The 15,173-nt window shown below is 37.2% G+C and overlaps 1 protein-coding gene across 1 annotated transcript in view; it reads left to right on the top strand.

Annotated features, from left to right (window-relative positions):
* Positions 1-15,173, top strand: part of TCEA1 (transcription elongation factor A1) — a 43,341-nt gene that overhangs the window by 25,679 nt on the left and 2,489 nt on the right. The window contains exons 5-9 of the mRNA XM_043601076.1: positions 2,759-2,904; positions 4,353-4,409; positions 5,366-5,520; positions 7,653-7,799; positions 14,416-14,487. Of these exons, the coding sequence (XP_043457011.1) occupies positions 2,759-2,904; positions 4,353-4,409; positions 5,366-5,520; positions 7,653-7,799; positions 14,416-14,487 (577 nt within the window). The remainder of the gene's footprint in view (positions 1-2,758; positions 2,905-4,352; positions 4,410-5,365; positions 5,521-7,652; positions 7,800-14,415; positions 14,488-15,173) is intronic.

Raw genomic sequence — 15,173 nt, 5'->3', positions numbered from 1 at the left:
TTCTCTTTATGCTTTTTTCCTTCCCAATTTAGCTGTCATAAGAACTGAAAAAGGGTTCAAATTTTTCCTTACCTCTTGTGAGGCCTTTGTTCCTCTCTTCTTGGGAAGCTTGTGTTTTAACATTTGACTTTGATTTAGAGCAGTAGTTCTCAAAGTGTGGTCCCTGGAAGGGTGGGGAACCTGGCAACTTGTTAGCAAAGCAAAATCTGGGGCTTTACCCTGAAACTACTGAATCAGGAATTTTGGTGATGGGGCCCAGAAATATGTTTTTAACAAGCTATTCACATGATTCTGCTGCACTCAAGTTTTAGGCTACTTATTTTAACTTCATTTATTTCTTAGTATTTTTCCCCAAAGTGATAATATACCCCTCCTTTGTTCAATAACAGTGACCTATGTCCCATACACTGTTATTTTACGCATTAGACTAACTAAACTTCGTCTAGATGCTAAAGGAAGTAAGCTAAAGACAGGGTTTAAACATCAGGTGTTAATAAAATTTATTCAGTGTTTTCTAACTCTTTGAGATAGTTTTAGACTTTTAAAAAATCGTAAGAATAGTAAAGAGAATCCCCAATTGCCAGTGTATGTGTATACACATACATTTATGTTTGTGTACATACTTAAGACACGTGAATAATTTTATTTTGAACCAAATAATAGTCCTTTTTTTTTTAATTTTTTTTTTTTAATGTTTATTAATTTTTGAGAGAGGAAGAGACAGTATAAGCTGGGGAGGGGCAGAGAGAGAGAGGGAGACACAGAATCCAAAGCAGGCTCCAGGCTCCAAGCTGCCCGCACAGAGCCCGACGTGGGGACGCGGGGCTTGAACTCACGAACCTTGAGATCATGACCTGAGCCGAAGTCAGACGCTCAACTGACTGAGCCACCCAGGTGCCCCTAAATAAGAGTCCTTTATATCCCTAAATACCTCAGTGCATATTTCGTAAGAACAGGACATTTTCTTACATCTAACCACAATGTAGATCTTAATAATCTGGAAGTTAGGATTAATACGATACTTTTTTCTAATCTGTAGGACTTACTCGTATTTTAGCGGTCTTCCCCTTATTCCAGAGGAAAAAGATTTTCCAAAGTATCATCTAAGATCACATACTGCATTAGCTATCATCTCTGGCTTCCTTTAATCTGGAGTAATTTTTCAGTCTGTCACTGTGTTTCATGACCTTAATATTTTTGGAAAGTATAGGCCATAATTTATGAAGTTTTTAACAAATGCTTTCAATTGTGTTACATTCAAAGTCATTTGACTTAATGCCTTGAATATAAAATATAAAAGTATAGGCAGATAATTTTAAATAGATATTGAAGTAGGAATAAGTTCGTAGTGTATTTTTATCTGTTTAATGTAATTGAAGTTTAGGGATAGAGCCTGTTGACAAAAGCATAGTATTATCAATATGAAGTCTGACAAAATGGTTGGTATCTGTCCACGCGCGCGCGCGCACACACACACACGCACACACTCTCACACACACTTTGAAGAAGACAAAGTTTCTAGGAGATGATTAAATGTAGAAGGATACAGAAGGACTGTTCTGTCCACTGTATCTGTTTATGCAGTTTTTATTTTTTATTAAAAAACAATTTTTTTTAACATTTATTTTTGAGAGAGAAGAGACAGAGCATGAGCAGGGGGAGGGCAGAGGGAGAGAGGGAGACAGAGTCTGAAGCAGGCTCCAGGCTCAACACTGACAGGCTGGCAGTAGCAAGCCTGATGTGGGGCTCGAACCCAAGAACTGTGAGATCAAAGTCAGTTGAGTCTGAGTCAAGGTCAGACGCGTAACCAACTGAGTCACCCAGGTGCCCCATTATTTATTTATTTATTTATTTATTTTTAATTTTTAATTTTAGAGCAGGGGAGAGGGGCAGAGGGGGAGTGAGAGAATCCCAAGCAGGCTCTACGCTCAGCGGGGAGCCCGACATGATGGGGCTCAATCCCACGACCCTGGGATCATGACCAGCCCTGCATCAGGCTCTGTGCTGGCAGCGTGGAGCCTGCTTGGGATTCTCTCTCTCAACCGCCCCCCCCCCCTTCCTCCCTCACTTGCATGTAAACTCTTTCCCAAAAACAAACGAATACGCTTAAGAAATGTTTTTAAAAAAAGTTAATTGAAACCCCGCAGAAAGTAATTTTAGTGAGACTCTGAGAAGTTAATCAGCAGCAGTTGAAATGATCGGGTTGACTCAAAAACTATTAAACTGTCCTTGATTGAGTTGATGTTTCTATGGAGAAATTAAAGAGACATTTTTATATTCTTACAATTCATTTGTCACTATACATGTTTTTTATCCTGAAGGGAGTGTTTTAAATATAAACCTCTTTGGTTGTCTAATTGGAATAAGGTTTTTTTTAACCTTGTTTTTCCCTCTAGTTTTGGTTGAGAGCTGTTGTATTCTTTGGTGTCATCCCCTCCTCCCCTTGTATAACCAAAATCCTTGCTTTTTATTTATTGTATTGAGCTGTAATGTGTATTTTCTTAAATATTAAAAATATTGTTTAATGTTTAAAAAGATCAAATGTTTAGTTGGTTAAAAAAACACGAAATGAGTCTCAGATTTAAGAAGATTTTAACTTTTTAGAAACGTGTATGCAACACCATTTTTGTTTTCATGTCACTGAATACTGTGTCATTTGTTGAGGTCAAGAAATTTTGTTTTTGGATAGTAATGCTGTTATTTTAAGAGCCTTTTTCCTGACCTCTTTTTGGCGTGTATGCGTGTGTGTGTATTTTAGTAGTTCCAGTGGCAACATAAGCAGCAGAAAGGAGGAGGCAAATGCCCGAGATACTTATGTTTCGTCTTTCCCTCGGGCACCGAGCACTTCTGATTCTGTGCGGTTGAAGTGTAGGGAGATGCTTGCAGCCGCTCTCCGAACGGGAGGTAAGTTTAGTGTGCCCTGTTCCATCGCCGAGTCCTTTGTTTGCGCCACCTCTGCCGCGGCCACCCCCGTGTGTCTGCCTCCCCGGCAGCAGCCCCGTGCTAGCTACTTGCGCTGCTCAGTGCAGGAGGACGTTGTGGCAAACAGGGCTTACTGCTGGCAGAGAGGTACGGGCATCGTGGGGCCTGCTGTGTAGTTCCAGGGAAGAGATTCCTTCTCGTCTATGGATGTTTCCTTTGTTTACAGTAACTTAAAGGGTTTTCGCAAATCTTTCCCCTCCACTTGTAACCTGCAAGGTATAGTTGGCCTTTGAACACTGGGTTTGAACTGCGCAGGTTCACTTATAATGCAGATGTGTTTTCAACACAAACAGTACAGTCCTATAAATGTATTTTTCTCTCTCGCGATTTTCTTAATGGTATTTTCTTTTCTTTAGCTTACTTTATTATAAGAATACAGTATATAATACATATAACATGTAAGGTATGTGTTGTTTATGTTATTGGTAAGGCTTTTGGTCAACAGTAGGCTATTACTAAGTTTTTGGGGAGTCAGAGGTTATATGAGGATTTTCTACTGCATGGGGTGTTGGCGTCCCTGACTGCTGTGGTGTTTGAGGGACAACTATAATTACTCTGCTCCCCAGATTGAGCGTTAATGATACTGTATTTGGGTCCTGTCGTTAAATGTTAGTATGAAATATGGTATTTAAGTTTTATATTTGTAATTCATTTTCTACCATTTTTTAAGTGAAAAAGAGATCTTGATTTATATATATGCGAGCCTTAATTTAATTTGAAGTTATCCATTCTTATGTAAAATTTTAACTTTTAAGTTTTACATATAGAAATACTTACCATCTTATACAAGTTCATTCTTTTTCTTTTCTATTATACTTGATCCATAGTTAGTGTGACCTGTTTTTCTCCTTACTCTGCCTTTTCTATTTTGATTCCCTGTTTCTTTATATATTTTTTCTTTTTTCTTCCTAGTTTCTTTTTATTTCCTTCTATCTGTTTGAATATTTGCATAGGAGTCTTCTGAGTGTGTCCATATATGTGATTGGCAGATGAAATGAATGGTTTCTTTGCATTGAAGCCTGAGTCACAGGAGACAAGACAGTTCTTTCTATAACTTTCTCTACTCTCTGCTGGAGCAACCAGAATTTATGGAGTTGTGAAATGAGGAATTGCCTGCTAGATCAATTACTTCCCCACTCCTGAGGGATAAGGAGTCATCATTGCAGGAGCACTGTGGACATTAGGTGAATCCAGAAGAGTCTAGTGGGTAGTAAAGAGACCAGATTCAAATGAAACTAAACAAAAAGGACTCTTTATTAAGGCAATGGGGTTGAAGAAATAGGAATGCAGTTTAATTTACTCTCTATTGAAATTTTCTTTTAATATGTCATAATCACTTATTCTTGATAATTCTTTGTGCCTGTGTTTAGATGACTACGTCGCTATTGGAGCCGATGAAGAAGAATTAGGATCTCAAATTGAGGAAGATATCCTTTCTGTGTATATTCATGATTGTTTTAAATAATCTGGTATAGATTAACTTTTTTTCTTCCTGTATAGAATTCAGAGTTTCATTTTTCAGTTTCTATCTTGATTGTATCGTTTTGCTGGGAAACAATAGGGCATGTCATTTTATTGTTGTTTTCTTGTTAATCAAAAGGAAAACATATGTGTTGATAGTATTTTTACTTCTCTGCCTTGCAACTTGAGAATATAACACCCCAGTTGAAGTCGTGCAAAAGGGTGCGGAAAACATACACACCACGTGTGAAGTAGGGTCTCATGTTTGAGGGAACTCAGCAAAGCATATGAGGTCCCCTGACTTCATCATCAGGAGGGAAGTGTGTTTGTGCTGAGCACCATTGAAAGGGCTTTGGGAGAGGGGACTTGCATGTCTAGGTGACAGTGTGACCCTGGAACTATCCATGGCCTTGTTAGATGGCATGCTGTGCTTTCTGTTGAGAGGAAAAGAACCTGCTAAACTAGCTTCTTGCTGAGCTGGGGCAAGAAGCGATCCTTTGGGGCCACCGTGAATGGGTTTCTTCCCAGTGGGTCCCAAAGGAGCTGTGTCATCAAGACTTTTAGGATCCTTTGTAGAATTCAGATTTGGGCAAGCAAAAGTTTATATAAATTCAGGCTTCTTTTTACAAGTTTTCTCAGACTGAGTACTTAAGTTACTTTTTGAAACATTTCTAATTTGTGTGCTGCTGGCATTAAACATTATGAAGAAAGTATTGCTCATTCTTGATATAAAAGTAGGATCACTATTACTTGCCAGTTTCAGATCAAGCAACGAGGTAGAAGCAGTGCCTTGTTAGCTTAATCTAATGTTGGGAACTTGTGGAGAACTGCTTAGAAATTTCAGGTGTTCTTATTTTGCTGAACTAGGGGAAAAAATACCTTACTTCTATAATTTAACCTTTTTTCCTTAACGGCCTAGTACCTATATATCAAGAAATAAGGAATACAGACATGAAATACAAAAATAGAGTACGAAGTAGGATATCAAATCTTAAAGATGCTAAGAATCCAAATTTAAGGAAAAACGTACTGTGTGGAAATATTCCTCCTGACTTATTTGCTAGGATGACAGCAGAGGTGAGTATATGTGAAAATAATGTTTCCATGATGTGACTACATGATGCCAAGTAAAGTCTGTCTGAATGATGAAGTCCTATATAAATACTACATTTATAATAAATCCTTATTAGCTATTCTGATATTTATGTGTGTAACGTACTAGACAAATACGTAAGGTGATTGAATCAGTTGGTATCAGTACTTCGTTGCTTACACAACTGTCCCATGATGTTTGGTTGATTGCCTTAAATCATTGTCAAAAAGCAAAAGTGTTTTTTACTTACTTTGGATTGACACGAAATTGAAGATTTGAGTATCTAGTTGCAAGCAGACTTTGTAACTTCTGAGTTCTTTTCATGGTTAAACCCCATAAAACTGGTCCATCATATCGACTATTCCTAAACTTTAGGGAATGATGGAAAAACAATTCAGAGCTTGCTATTTATAGACATAGCTGTTCATATTCTGCAGTCTCATTATTTTATTATGCATCCAAGAGAATGAATTTGTCTCTATAGCTAATAAAAATTGTTATATTTTTAAAATTTATTTTTTAAAAAACCTCATTAAAATAACTTGAAACTTTAAATTAGAGACCAGAGTGTAATGATCGTCTGTATATCCATCACCCACGCTTCTGATATTTTCAAGAGTTTGTCACCCTTTTCACCTATCCCTTTTTTTTTTTTTTTGCTTTTTTTCCCTTGAGACATTGTATCTTTTTAGTTTATAAACCTGCGAGAGATAACCTTTAAAAATATAACTTTCTACATTGTCATCACTACATCCAACAAAGCTAACAATAATTCCTAATTTATATTCATATTTTCCTGATTGTACATTACTTTCTGTCAGGATCCACATCAACATATTGCCTTTAGTTTGGTTTCTAAAGATTCTGTATATATGCATTTAAATCCATAGCAGTCTCTTCTCTTACCCCTGCCCCCTTTTTTCCTTCATGACACTGACCTGTTGAAGAAACCAGTTTATTTCTTCTGTATCCCACGGTATGAATTTTCTTTTTCTCCCTCATGATGTTATTTAAGTTTTCTGTAAACTGGAAACTAGCTCTCTAGGCTTGATTACACACAAATTCCGCTGTTTTCCCCACAAAGACTTGGTAACTGGTGATTTTTGCTCCATGTTGCACCACATCAGGAGATGCACAGCGTCTTACTGCTTTGGACTGTTAGCACGCTGAGATGGGTCAGTGGGTTTGGATGCGGACAGTCCGATACTCCCGGTGTAAAGTCTCCTTTGACCTTTCGTCTCATGTTCGTCTCGTGATGCTCCTTGCCCGAATTGGTTATTTTATTAGGAGTTGCAAAATAGTGACTTCTAAAGTTCTGTCACTCCCTTCACATCTTTAGCTAGATTTCTTTGACAAAGAAGCACTTTCCCTTATAAGCTCAGGCACTTAGTTACTCTTTTGGGTTGGATAGGAAAGGCAGGTAAATGTGGAACTGTTGCCCTTTAGTTAGCAGTTGATCAGAATGAGGAGTTGGTGCCGTAGTAATGGCCACTGTGGGCTTTTGTTTCTGTTTTTGCATCCTTGTGCTCTCCTTTTTCAGTATCATCATGGATTTGTGACATTTTTATTTACCCAGTGGGGATTGCTTCTGTACAGTAATTTATTTTGATGGCTGAAGAAACTGTCCTATCCTTGGCTAATGGGAGCTCCTTCATCTTAGCCCCTCTGTCCGTTTGAGTCGACTGCAAGAGTCTTTGGAGGCTTCCGTGCTTCTCTGGCACAAAAAGATGACCCTAGCTTATCCTGTGCATTTCTTGACTCAAAATGGGAACCAAAGATTCCTCCAAAGGTCCCTGGTTCCTTTTTGGGGAGGGCGATGGTACAGACCATAAATCTGGATACTAGAGGTGCTCATTGCTACCTGATTGTTACGTTGTTTATAAACCTTTAAACAGTAAATCTCATTTTCACATACAAACTTATAAGTATTTGGAGAAATTTTAAAAGGAAGCAAATTTACAAGTTCTATGAGGAAAAAATACTAATTTTTCACTTTTAGAACTTCAGAAGTTGATTTTTGTTCTATTATTATTATTAAGCTAATTGAACATAAAAAGCAGTCAGGATATATATAGAAGGTGCCTATAACTGAGTGGTATTGCCACCTCCTTGACAGGAAATGGCTAGTGATGAACTCAAAGAGATGCGGAAAAACTTGACCAAAGAAGCCATCAGAGAGCATCAGATGGCCAAGACGGGTGGAACCCAGACTGACTTATTTACATGTGGCAAATGTAAAAAGAAGAATTGTACTTACACACAGGTTTGTGATTGTTTATAGATTCTTATTTTCATATTGAGAATGCTTGAGGGTATTATGCTAAGTCAGGTAAGACAGAAAGACAAATACTGTATGAGTCACTTATATGCAGAATCTAAAAAACAAAGGAAATGGATAAACCAAAAATGTTTGAGACACTCAGATACAGAGAGCAAACTGGTGATTGTTGGAGAAGAGGGGTGGAGGGGTGCATGAAATAGGTGAAGCGGATGAAGAGGTACAAACCTCTAGGTATAAAATAAGTCACAAGGATGTGGTAACATACAGCATGAAGAATACAGTCAGTAATGTACTAACTTTGTATAGTGACGGAGGGTAACTAGACCTATTCAGATCTTTTTATAATGTATAAAAATGTCTAATCACTTGTACACCTGAAACTAATCACAAAATTGTATGTCAGTTATAGTTCAATTAAAAATAACTAAATGGAATGCTTGCAACTCTTGTTTCAAAGCAAGTAGTAAAGATAATTACCAGTACTTTGATATTTCTCAAGAGGAGATGTGGTCTTTTCAGTGTAAGAATGCTCTTTTAAAAAAATGTTTATTTTGAGAGAGCATGCACGTGCACAAGCAGCAGGGAGAGGCAGAGAGAGAGAGAGGGACAGACAGAGAATCGCAAGCAGGCTGCATGCTCTGTGGAGCCTGACGGGGCTGGATCTCATGACTGTGAGATCATGACCTGAGCTGAAATCAAGAGTCAGACGCTCAACCACCTAAGCCACCCAAGCGCCCCAGAAATGCTTTCTGAATACTAACAGATTTCACTTAATTGAAAATAAGCTGATATATTTATACTTTCATGGAAATTGTTACCGTGAACGCTATATGAATTAAAGAAAATTAATAAAACACATTATAGGATTTAATAAAATGCCCATATTCTTTTTCTAAGAGTCGAGCAGTTGATTATTGGTGGGCATATAATCAGGTTATAATTCTTTTTATTTGTCAGGATCATACAATTTAAGGAAAGTTCTTTATTCTTCCTCACTTGGAGCATGGCTACTTTTAGCTTAACTGCTTTCCAGACACCGATTCCTTTTCTGCCGCATATTGATGACTTTTATCTTCAAATAGAATGTGACTAACCCTTTTTGTTCTTGAACAAAAGAGCTGTGAAAAGAGCCACATAATGATTAGTTTTGTTGTATATGTGTGTGAAAATGGTTTATCAAACTATCATTAATTTCATTTGTCAAGGTATTTTTGTGCTGTGTCTGTAATCTACTAAATTCAAAGTTTTCCCGTTAGAGAATAACTTACAGTTAATGTTTCAGGGTAATAGATTTAGGGAATTGAATTTTCTGATTGACAGAAAATTAAGCTGTTAAGAAAGTAGTATTACTAAACTCGGTAAGTTACAGAAAAGATCCTTTAGGTAGTTTGTTCTTTAACTTTTAGAGGATATTCTGTTCTCAAGGTTAAAAATTCAAAAGGTACAAAAGATTATGCGTAGAAAGTTCCCTTCCCACTTTCGCCTGCAGCTACTTGGTCCCACCTCCCTGGAGGTAAACCAGGATTACTCGTTAGTTGTGTGGCTTTCTATGTGTTTTATGCGTGCATATACAAATATGAATATATTTTTGTTTTCCATTTTATTTTATGTGTGTGTGTGTGTGTGTGTGTGTGTGTGTGTGTGTGTGTGTTTTGGTTGGTTTGTTGGTTTATTTTGTAATCTCTACACCCAACACAGGGCTGTAGCTCACGACCTTGAGATTGAGTCATATGCTCTTCCGACTGGGCCATTCAGGTGTCCCTGTTTTCCCATTTCGTAGAAATGTGGTAGCACACTACATAAACTTCTGTCTCTTAGTTTTTTAGCACTGCATGTTCAGATATGCTCTGCTTAACCAATCTAAAGTCCTCTACCTTTTTGAAGTCTTTCATTTAATCATAGTTATATATCTGATATTTCAGTATTTTATTCTGTGAAAGTATTACTACTGATAGTCACTAAAATACATTAACAAATGAAAATGGCTTCAGAAATATCTGAGTTTGGATTGCTGTGTTTTCTTTTAATCATGTAGAAAAATCTCAGCAATGAAAATTCTATCCTGAAAATGCTGCATAGTAGGAAGTATTAAGTGTAAATAGAAAGGTATTTAAAATAGAATAAAAAAATTCTGTCAGTAGATCTAAAACTTCCCAAGTTGTCAGAGTAACAGATATGAAAGACTTAAGTTTGACTCTTGGGTTAACATGTATCTACCAGGAGACCAGATTTTTTCCAGAGAGCAAGAAGTTCCTCATACTTTTAGGGCCCCAGTTTAGGAAGTATTTAGATATAAATACATGAGAATACTTCAGAAGGATTTTTCAAGGCATTTTTTTTATCTTAAAGCCTTAAGTAAACAGAATGCTATTCTTTTGAGAATGCCTCTTCTTTATCTTCCTTTGGGCTTTTGAGTTAAAAATCATGTTGATAGTTTACAGGTATTGTGAGCTGCTCATCTTTGAAGTGGTAACATACTGGATTTCATCATCCCACATTCAATTTAAATATATGTTATTCAGAATACAGTATTTAGGTTCTTGCCTTCATCCATTTTCCTTATCTCCCCTATACTTAAACCTAAGAATAACTTAAAAAAATTTTTTTTTAACGTTTATTTTATTTTTGAGACAGAGAGAGCATGAATGGGGGAGCGTCAGAGAGAGGGAGACACAGAATCTGAAACAGGCTCCAGGCTCTGAGCTGTCAGCACAGAGCCTGACGCAGGGCTCGAACTCACGGACTGCGAGATCATGACCTGAGCCGAAGTTGGCTGCTTAACCGACTGAGCCTCCCAGGCGCCCCTAACTTTTTTTTTTTTTTAATGTTCATTCATTTTTGAGAGAGAGCCAGATCTTGAGTGGGGGAGGGGCAGAAAAAGACAGAGACACAGAATCTGAAGCAGCACAGAGCCATACACAGGGCTCAAACTCATGAACCGCGAGATCATGACCTGTGCCGAGGTCGGACGCTTAACCGACTGAGCCACCCAGGCACCCCACCTAAGAATAACTTCTAACTTTAATAATGTATTGTCAGCTTCATTCAGGAATGCTCACTTGAAAGAGATAATCTTCTGTCTTTGGAACCTTGGTTTCAGGAATTCTCTTAAGTGGAAAACTTCAGAAGTCTGTTATGTTGCTAAAATTTTTAAAAATCATATTAGCTTATTATTTTTTTTCCCTGAGTTCTCTTTTTAATTAAAAATTTTTAGTGGTGGTAAAATACACATAACCTAAAATTGAGCCTCTTAACCATTTTTAAGTATACAGTTGAATAGTAGTGCATTCATAATATTGTGCCAATCTCCAGGATTCTTTTTCTTTTGTAAAACTGAAACTCAATACCCATTAAAGAGTAACTGTACATTTCCCTAACTCGTGGCAACCACCAGTCTCCAAATTTGGCTACTCTAGGTAGTCAGAAGGATAAATGGAATAATACAGTATTTGTTCTTTTCTGTCTCTGGCTTATTTCTGATATCTATTCTAAGATAGTAATTAGAAACACAAATAAAGGTCTGTGTGCAGAGCAACATCACTAATCATCAGGGAAATGCAAATTAAAACCATATAGTATTCATAAATGGTCATCCATATTATAGCATCTATCAGAATTTCCTTCCTTTTAAAAGCTGGATAGTAATCATGGAATGTATATATCACATTTTGTTTATCCACTCATCTGCTGGTGGACATCTGCTTCCACCTTTTAGGCTATATTGTGAATAATGCTGCTATGGACTTCTGTTGTACAATACCTCTTTGACACCCTGCTTCCCATTCTTTTGAGTGTGTTAGGAGTGAGATTTCTGGATTATGTGGTCATATTAGCCTTTTAAAGCAATGTAAAGTACCTATTCATAGAAAAATCGGAAAACACAGGAAAATATGAACAAGAAATTTAAAATCACCCATTAATCTGTGCTCTCAGGGAGAACAGTGGTCAGTATTTTGGTACCTGTAGTATTTTGTTGTGAATTTTTTCTTACCTAGTTGCAGCCAATCATTTTAGATACAGTTGACCCTCGAGCAACACAGGTTTGAACTGCGTGAGTTCCCTTCTACACAAAGTTTTTTCAGTAAATCTATATCCAGTGTTGAAAATGTATTTTCTTTATGATTTTCTTAGTCACATTTTCTTTTCTGTAGTTTGCTTTAAGAATTTAGTATATAGGGGGTGCTTGGGTGCCTCAGTTTTGTCTGACTCTTGATCTCTCGGCCCAGGTCATGATCTCACGGTTCGTACGATAAAGCCCCATGTGGGCTCTGGGCTGACAGCGTGGAGGCTGCTTGGGATTCTCTCTCCTGCTCTCTCTTTCCCTCCCCTGCACGTGAACACACATGTGCTCGCACTCTCTCAAAGTAAATAAACATTAAAAAAAAAAAAAAGAATTTAGTATATAGTATGTACAACACACAAAGTATGTGTTAATTGATAGTTTCTGTTATTGGTAAGTAAGGCTTCTGGTCACTAGTAGGTTATTAGCAGTTACGTTTTGGGGGGAGTCAGATGTGGATGTTCAACTGCATGAGGAGTCGGCAGTCTTAACCCCCACATTGTTTAAGGGAGGAATGTACTTCTTTTCACTTAGCTACTATAAAACGTAAGCCTTTTCCTTTAATTATTTGAAAAAAAAATACAAAACCTGGGTAAACATCTTAATAGCTATATAATGTTCCATCAGATAGGTGTGCTCTTATTATTTCCCTGTTGGATATTTAACGTGTTTCTAGTGTTTGTGCTGTTGTAATTTTACACTCTTCAAACATTCCTGAATGCAGATTTCCAACCCCCCAACTTTATGAGGAATTGGCATATAATTTTGTGTATTTAAAGTGTACAATGTGATCTTATACACATATGCATTGTGGAATTATGACCAAGATCAAGATAATTAACATATTCATTACCTAGTTCACTCTTCCTTCCCTCCTCCCTCCTTCCCTCCCTCCCTCCTTCCCTTCTTTCCTTCCTTCCTTCCTTCCTTCCTTCCTTCCTTCCTTCCTTCCTTCCTTCCTTCCTTCCTTCCTTCCAATGAGAATGCTTAAGATCTACTCTAACTATAGTCACCGTGCTGTACATTAGATCCTCGGAAACTTACGTTTTATAACTGAAATTTATACCCCTTGCCCTATATCGCTCCATTTCCCTCTTCTCCCAGCTCTTGGCAACCACCTTCTATTCTCCGTTCCTATGAAATCATTTTTTCTTTTTTAAGATGCTGCATATAAGTGATACCATACAGTATTTCTCTTTCTCTGTCTGGTGTATTTTATTTAGCATGCCTTCCAGGTCCATCTGTGTTGTCTCAAATGGCAGGATTTCCTTTTTAATGTAATGGCTGAATAATATTCCATTGTGTATATATATGCCACCTTTCTTTATCCATTCTTCCATTGAAGGACATTTAGGTTGTTTTCATAGCTTGGCTATTGTAAATAATACTGCAGTGAACGTGGGTGTGTAGATATCTCTTTGAGATACACATTTCCTTTCCTTTGGATATATACATAGAATGGGATTGCTGGATCATGTGGTAGGGTTTCTTTTCTCTTTTCTTTTTTTTAAAGTCAAGTCTACCCCTAATGTAGGGCTTGATCTCACAACCCTGAGATCAAGAGTTGCATGCTCTACCAACTGAGCCAGCCAGACACTCCTACAGTAGTTGAAGTTTTAATATTTTGAGGAACTGCCATCCTGTTTTCCGTAATGGTTGTACCAGTTTACATTTCTACCAACAGGGATCCCTTTTCTCCACATCCGTAGTCTTTTTTTTGTTTTTTAAATGTTTGTTTATTTTTGAGACAGAGACAGAGCATGAGCAGGGGAGGGGCAGAGAGAGAGGGAGACACAGAATCCGAAGCAGGCTCCAGGCTCTGAGCTGTCAGCACAGAGCCAGACGCGGGGCTCGAACTCCTCAACTGATGAGATCATGACCTGAGCCGAAGTCAGATGCTCAACTGAGTGAGCCACCCAGGCACCCCAGTCTTTTTGATATTAGCCATTCTAAATGGCTGAAGTGACATAAAGTGGTGTATCCTTGTGGTTTTAATTTGTATTTCCTTAATGATTTAGTGATGTTGATTTGTACACAGGTCTTTATTTGTGTTTCTAGTTACTATCTTAGGTCAGATACCAAGTTCTTAGGTCATAGAGAGTGGATATTTGAGGCTCTTACCTTGTTGCTGCCTCACTTTTACAAAGGTGGTGACACTTTATATTTTTTAGAATGAAATTATAATTTTTACATCTCTGCTAATTTATAAGAGAAAACTGATGTATCTTTTAAGTGATGATGAAATTTTTCTATATTAGCATTTATGAAAAATATAATGTGTGACTTAGATGATTTCTACTTATCTGGGAGAAATTAAACATGAAAAGACAAATACGGAATGATTTAGAAAAATGGAAGTTTTGAAATATGTGTCCCTTTGGCATTTATTTCGCTTACCTGAACTTGTTTCAGGCTCTTAAACATTTTATTGTGGTACTATTGTGGCTATTGTATCTCCTAATATAGAATGTTCTTATTGAGATTGGACTTCTTACAGTATTGTAAAAAGTAATTATTTTTCGCTTGATTTTGCTGTAGGTACAAACTCGTAGTGCTGATGAACCAATGACAACATTTGTTGTCTGCAATGAATGTGGAAATCGATGGAAGGTATGGCATTATTCTTATATTCATATTTTACCCATTTAGAATAGATTTCTTCACATCGTTTTATTAGACTACCTACCTATCTATCTATCTATCTATCTATATATATATATACATACACACGCTCATACTGTTCAGTGTTCTGCAAGTCAATGACGAACTATTTGTAAAGGAATATACTATACTATACTCTTAGAAATTAAGAATGTTAATTTTCCTGCCTGCATATTGTTTTGGTGCAGGAATAACAGGATTGAATCTTAAATGTGCAATTACTGTGTCATAGTCCTGTGTATACTATATTCATTCAGTTGCTTCCACTGTTGTACTTCCAGAAAATCTGTACATGAGTATTACCTGTCCTCATGGATTTGTGATTCTGGGAAGATTACTTTACCTTGTTGAAATCATTTGCCCGATGGTTTTAGTGTTTCTTTTAAGAATTAGCAGATGAGCACTGCCATGGTTTTGGTAGGCTTTTCACTGAGCCTTCTTATCACCTACATCCTCCTGAGTTAGCCCCACATAGGCAAGCTTATGTTTAAGTGATCCCTTCTTGAGTGATTTTTGTGAGCCACAGAAATGTAATTTAAACGTGAGAGAAGATTTACACATCACTTCTGAGACTAAATAGTTCAGTTTGTTTGGTTGGAGAGCTCACCTGGTAGGAGTATAGTCTTTGGAGCTAA

Source organism: Prionailurus bengalensis, chromosome F2, assembly GCF_016509475.1.
Source record: "Prionailurus bengalensis isolate Pbe53 chromosome F2, Fcat_Pben_1.1_paternal_pri, whole genome shotgun sequence".
Taxonomy (NCBI): Eukaryota; Metazoa; Chordata; class Mammalia; order Carnivora; family Felidae; genus Prionailurus; species Prionailurus bengalensis.
This window is presented reverse-complemented; position numbering and strand designations above follow the sequence as displayed.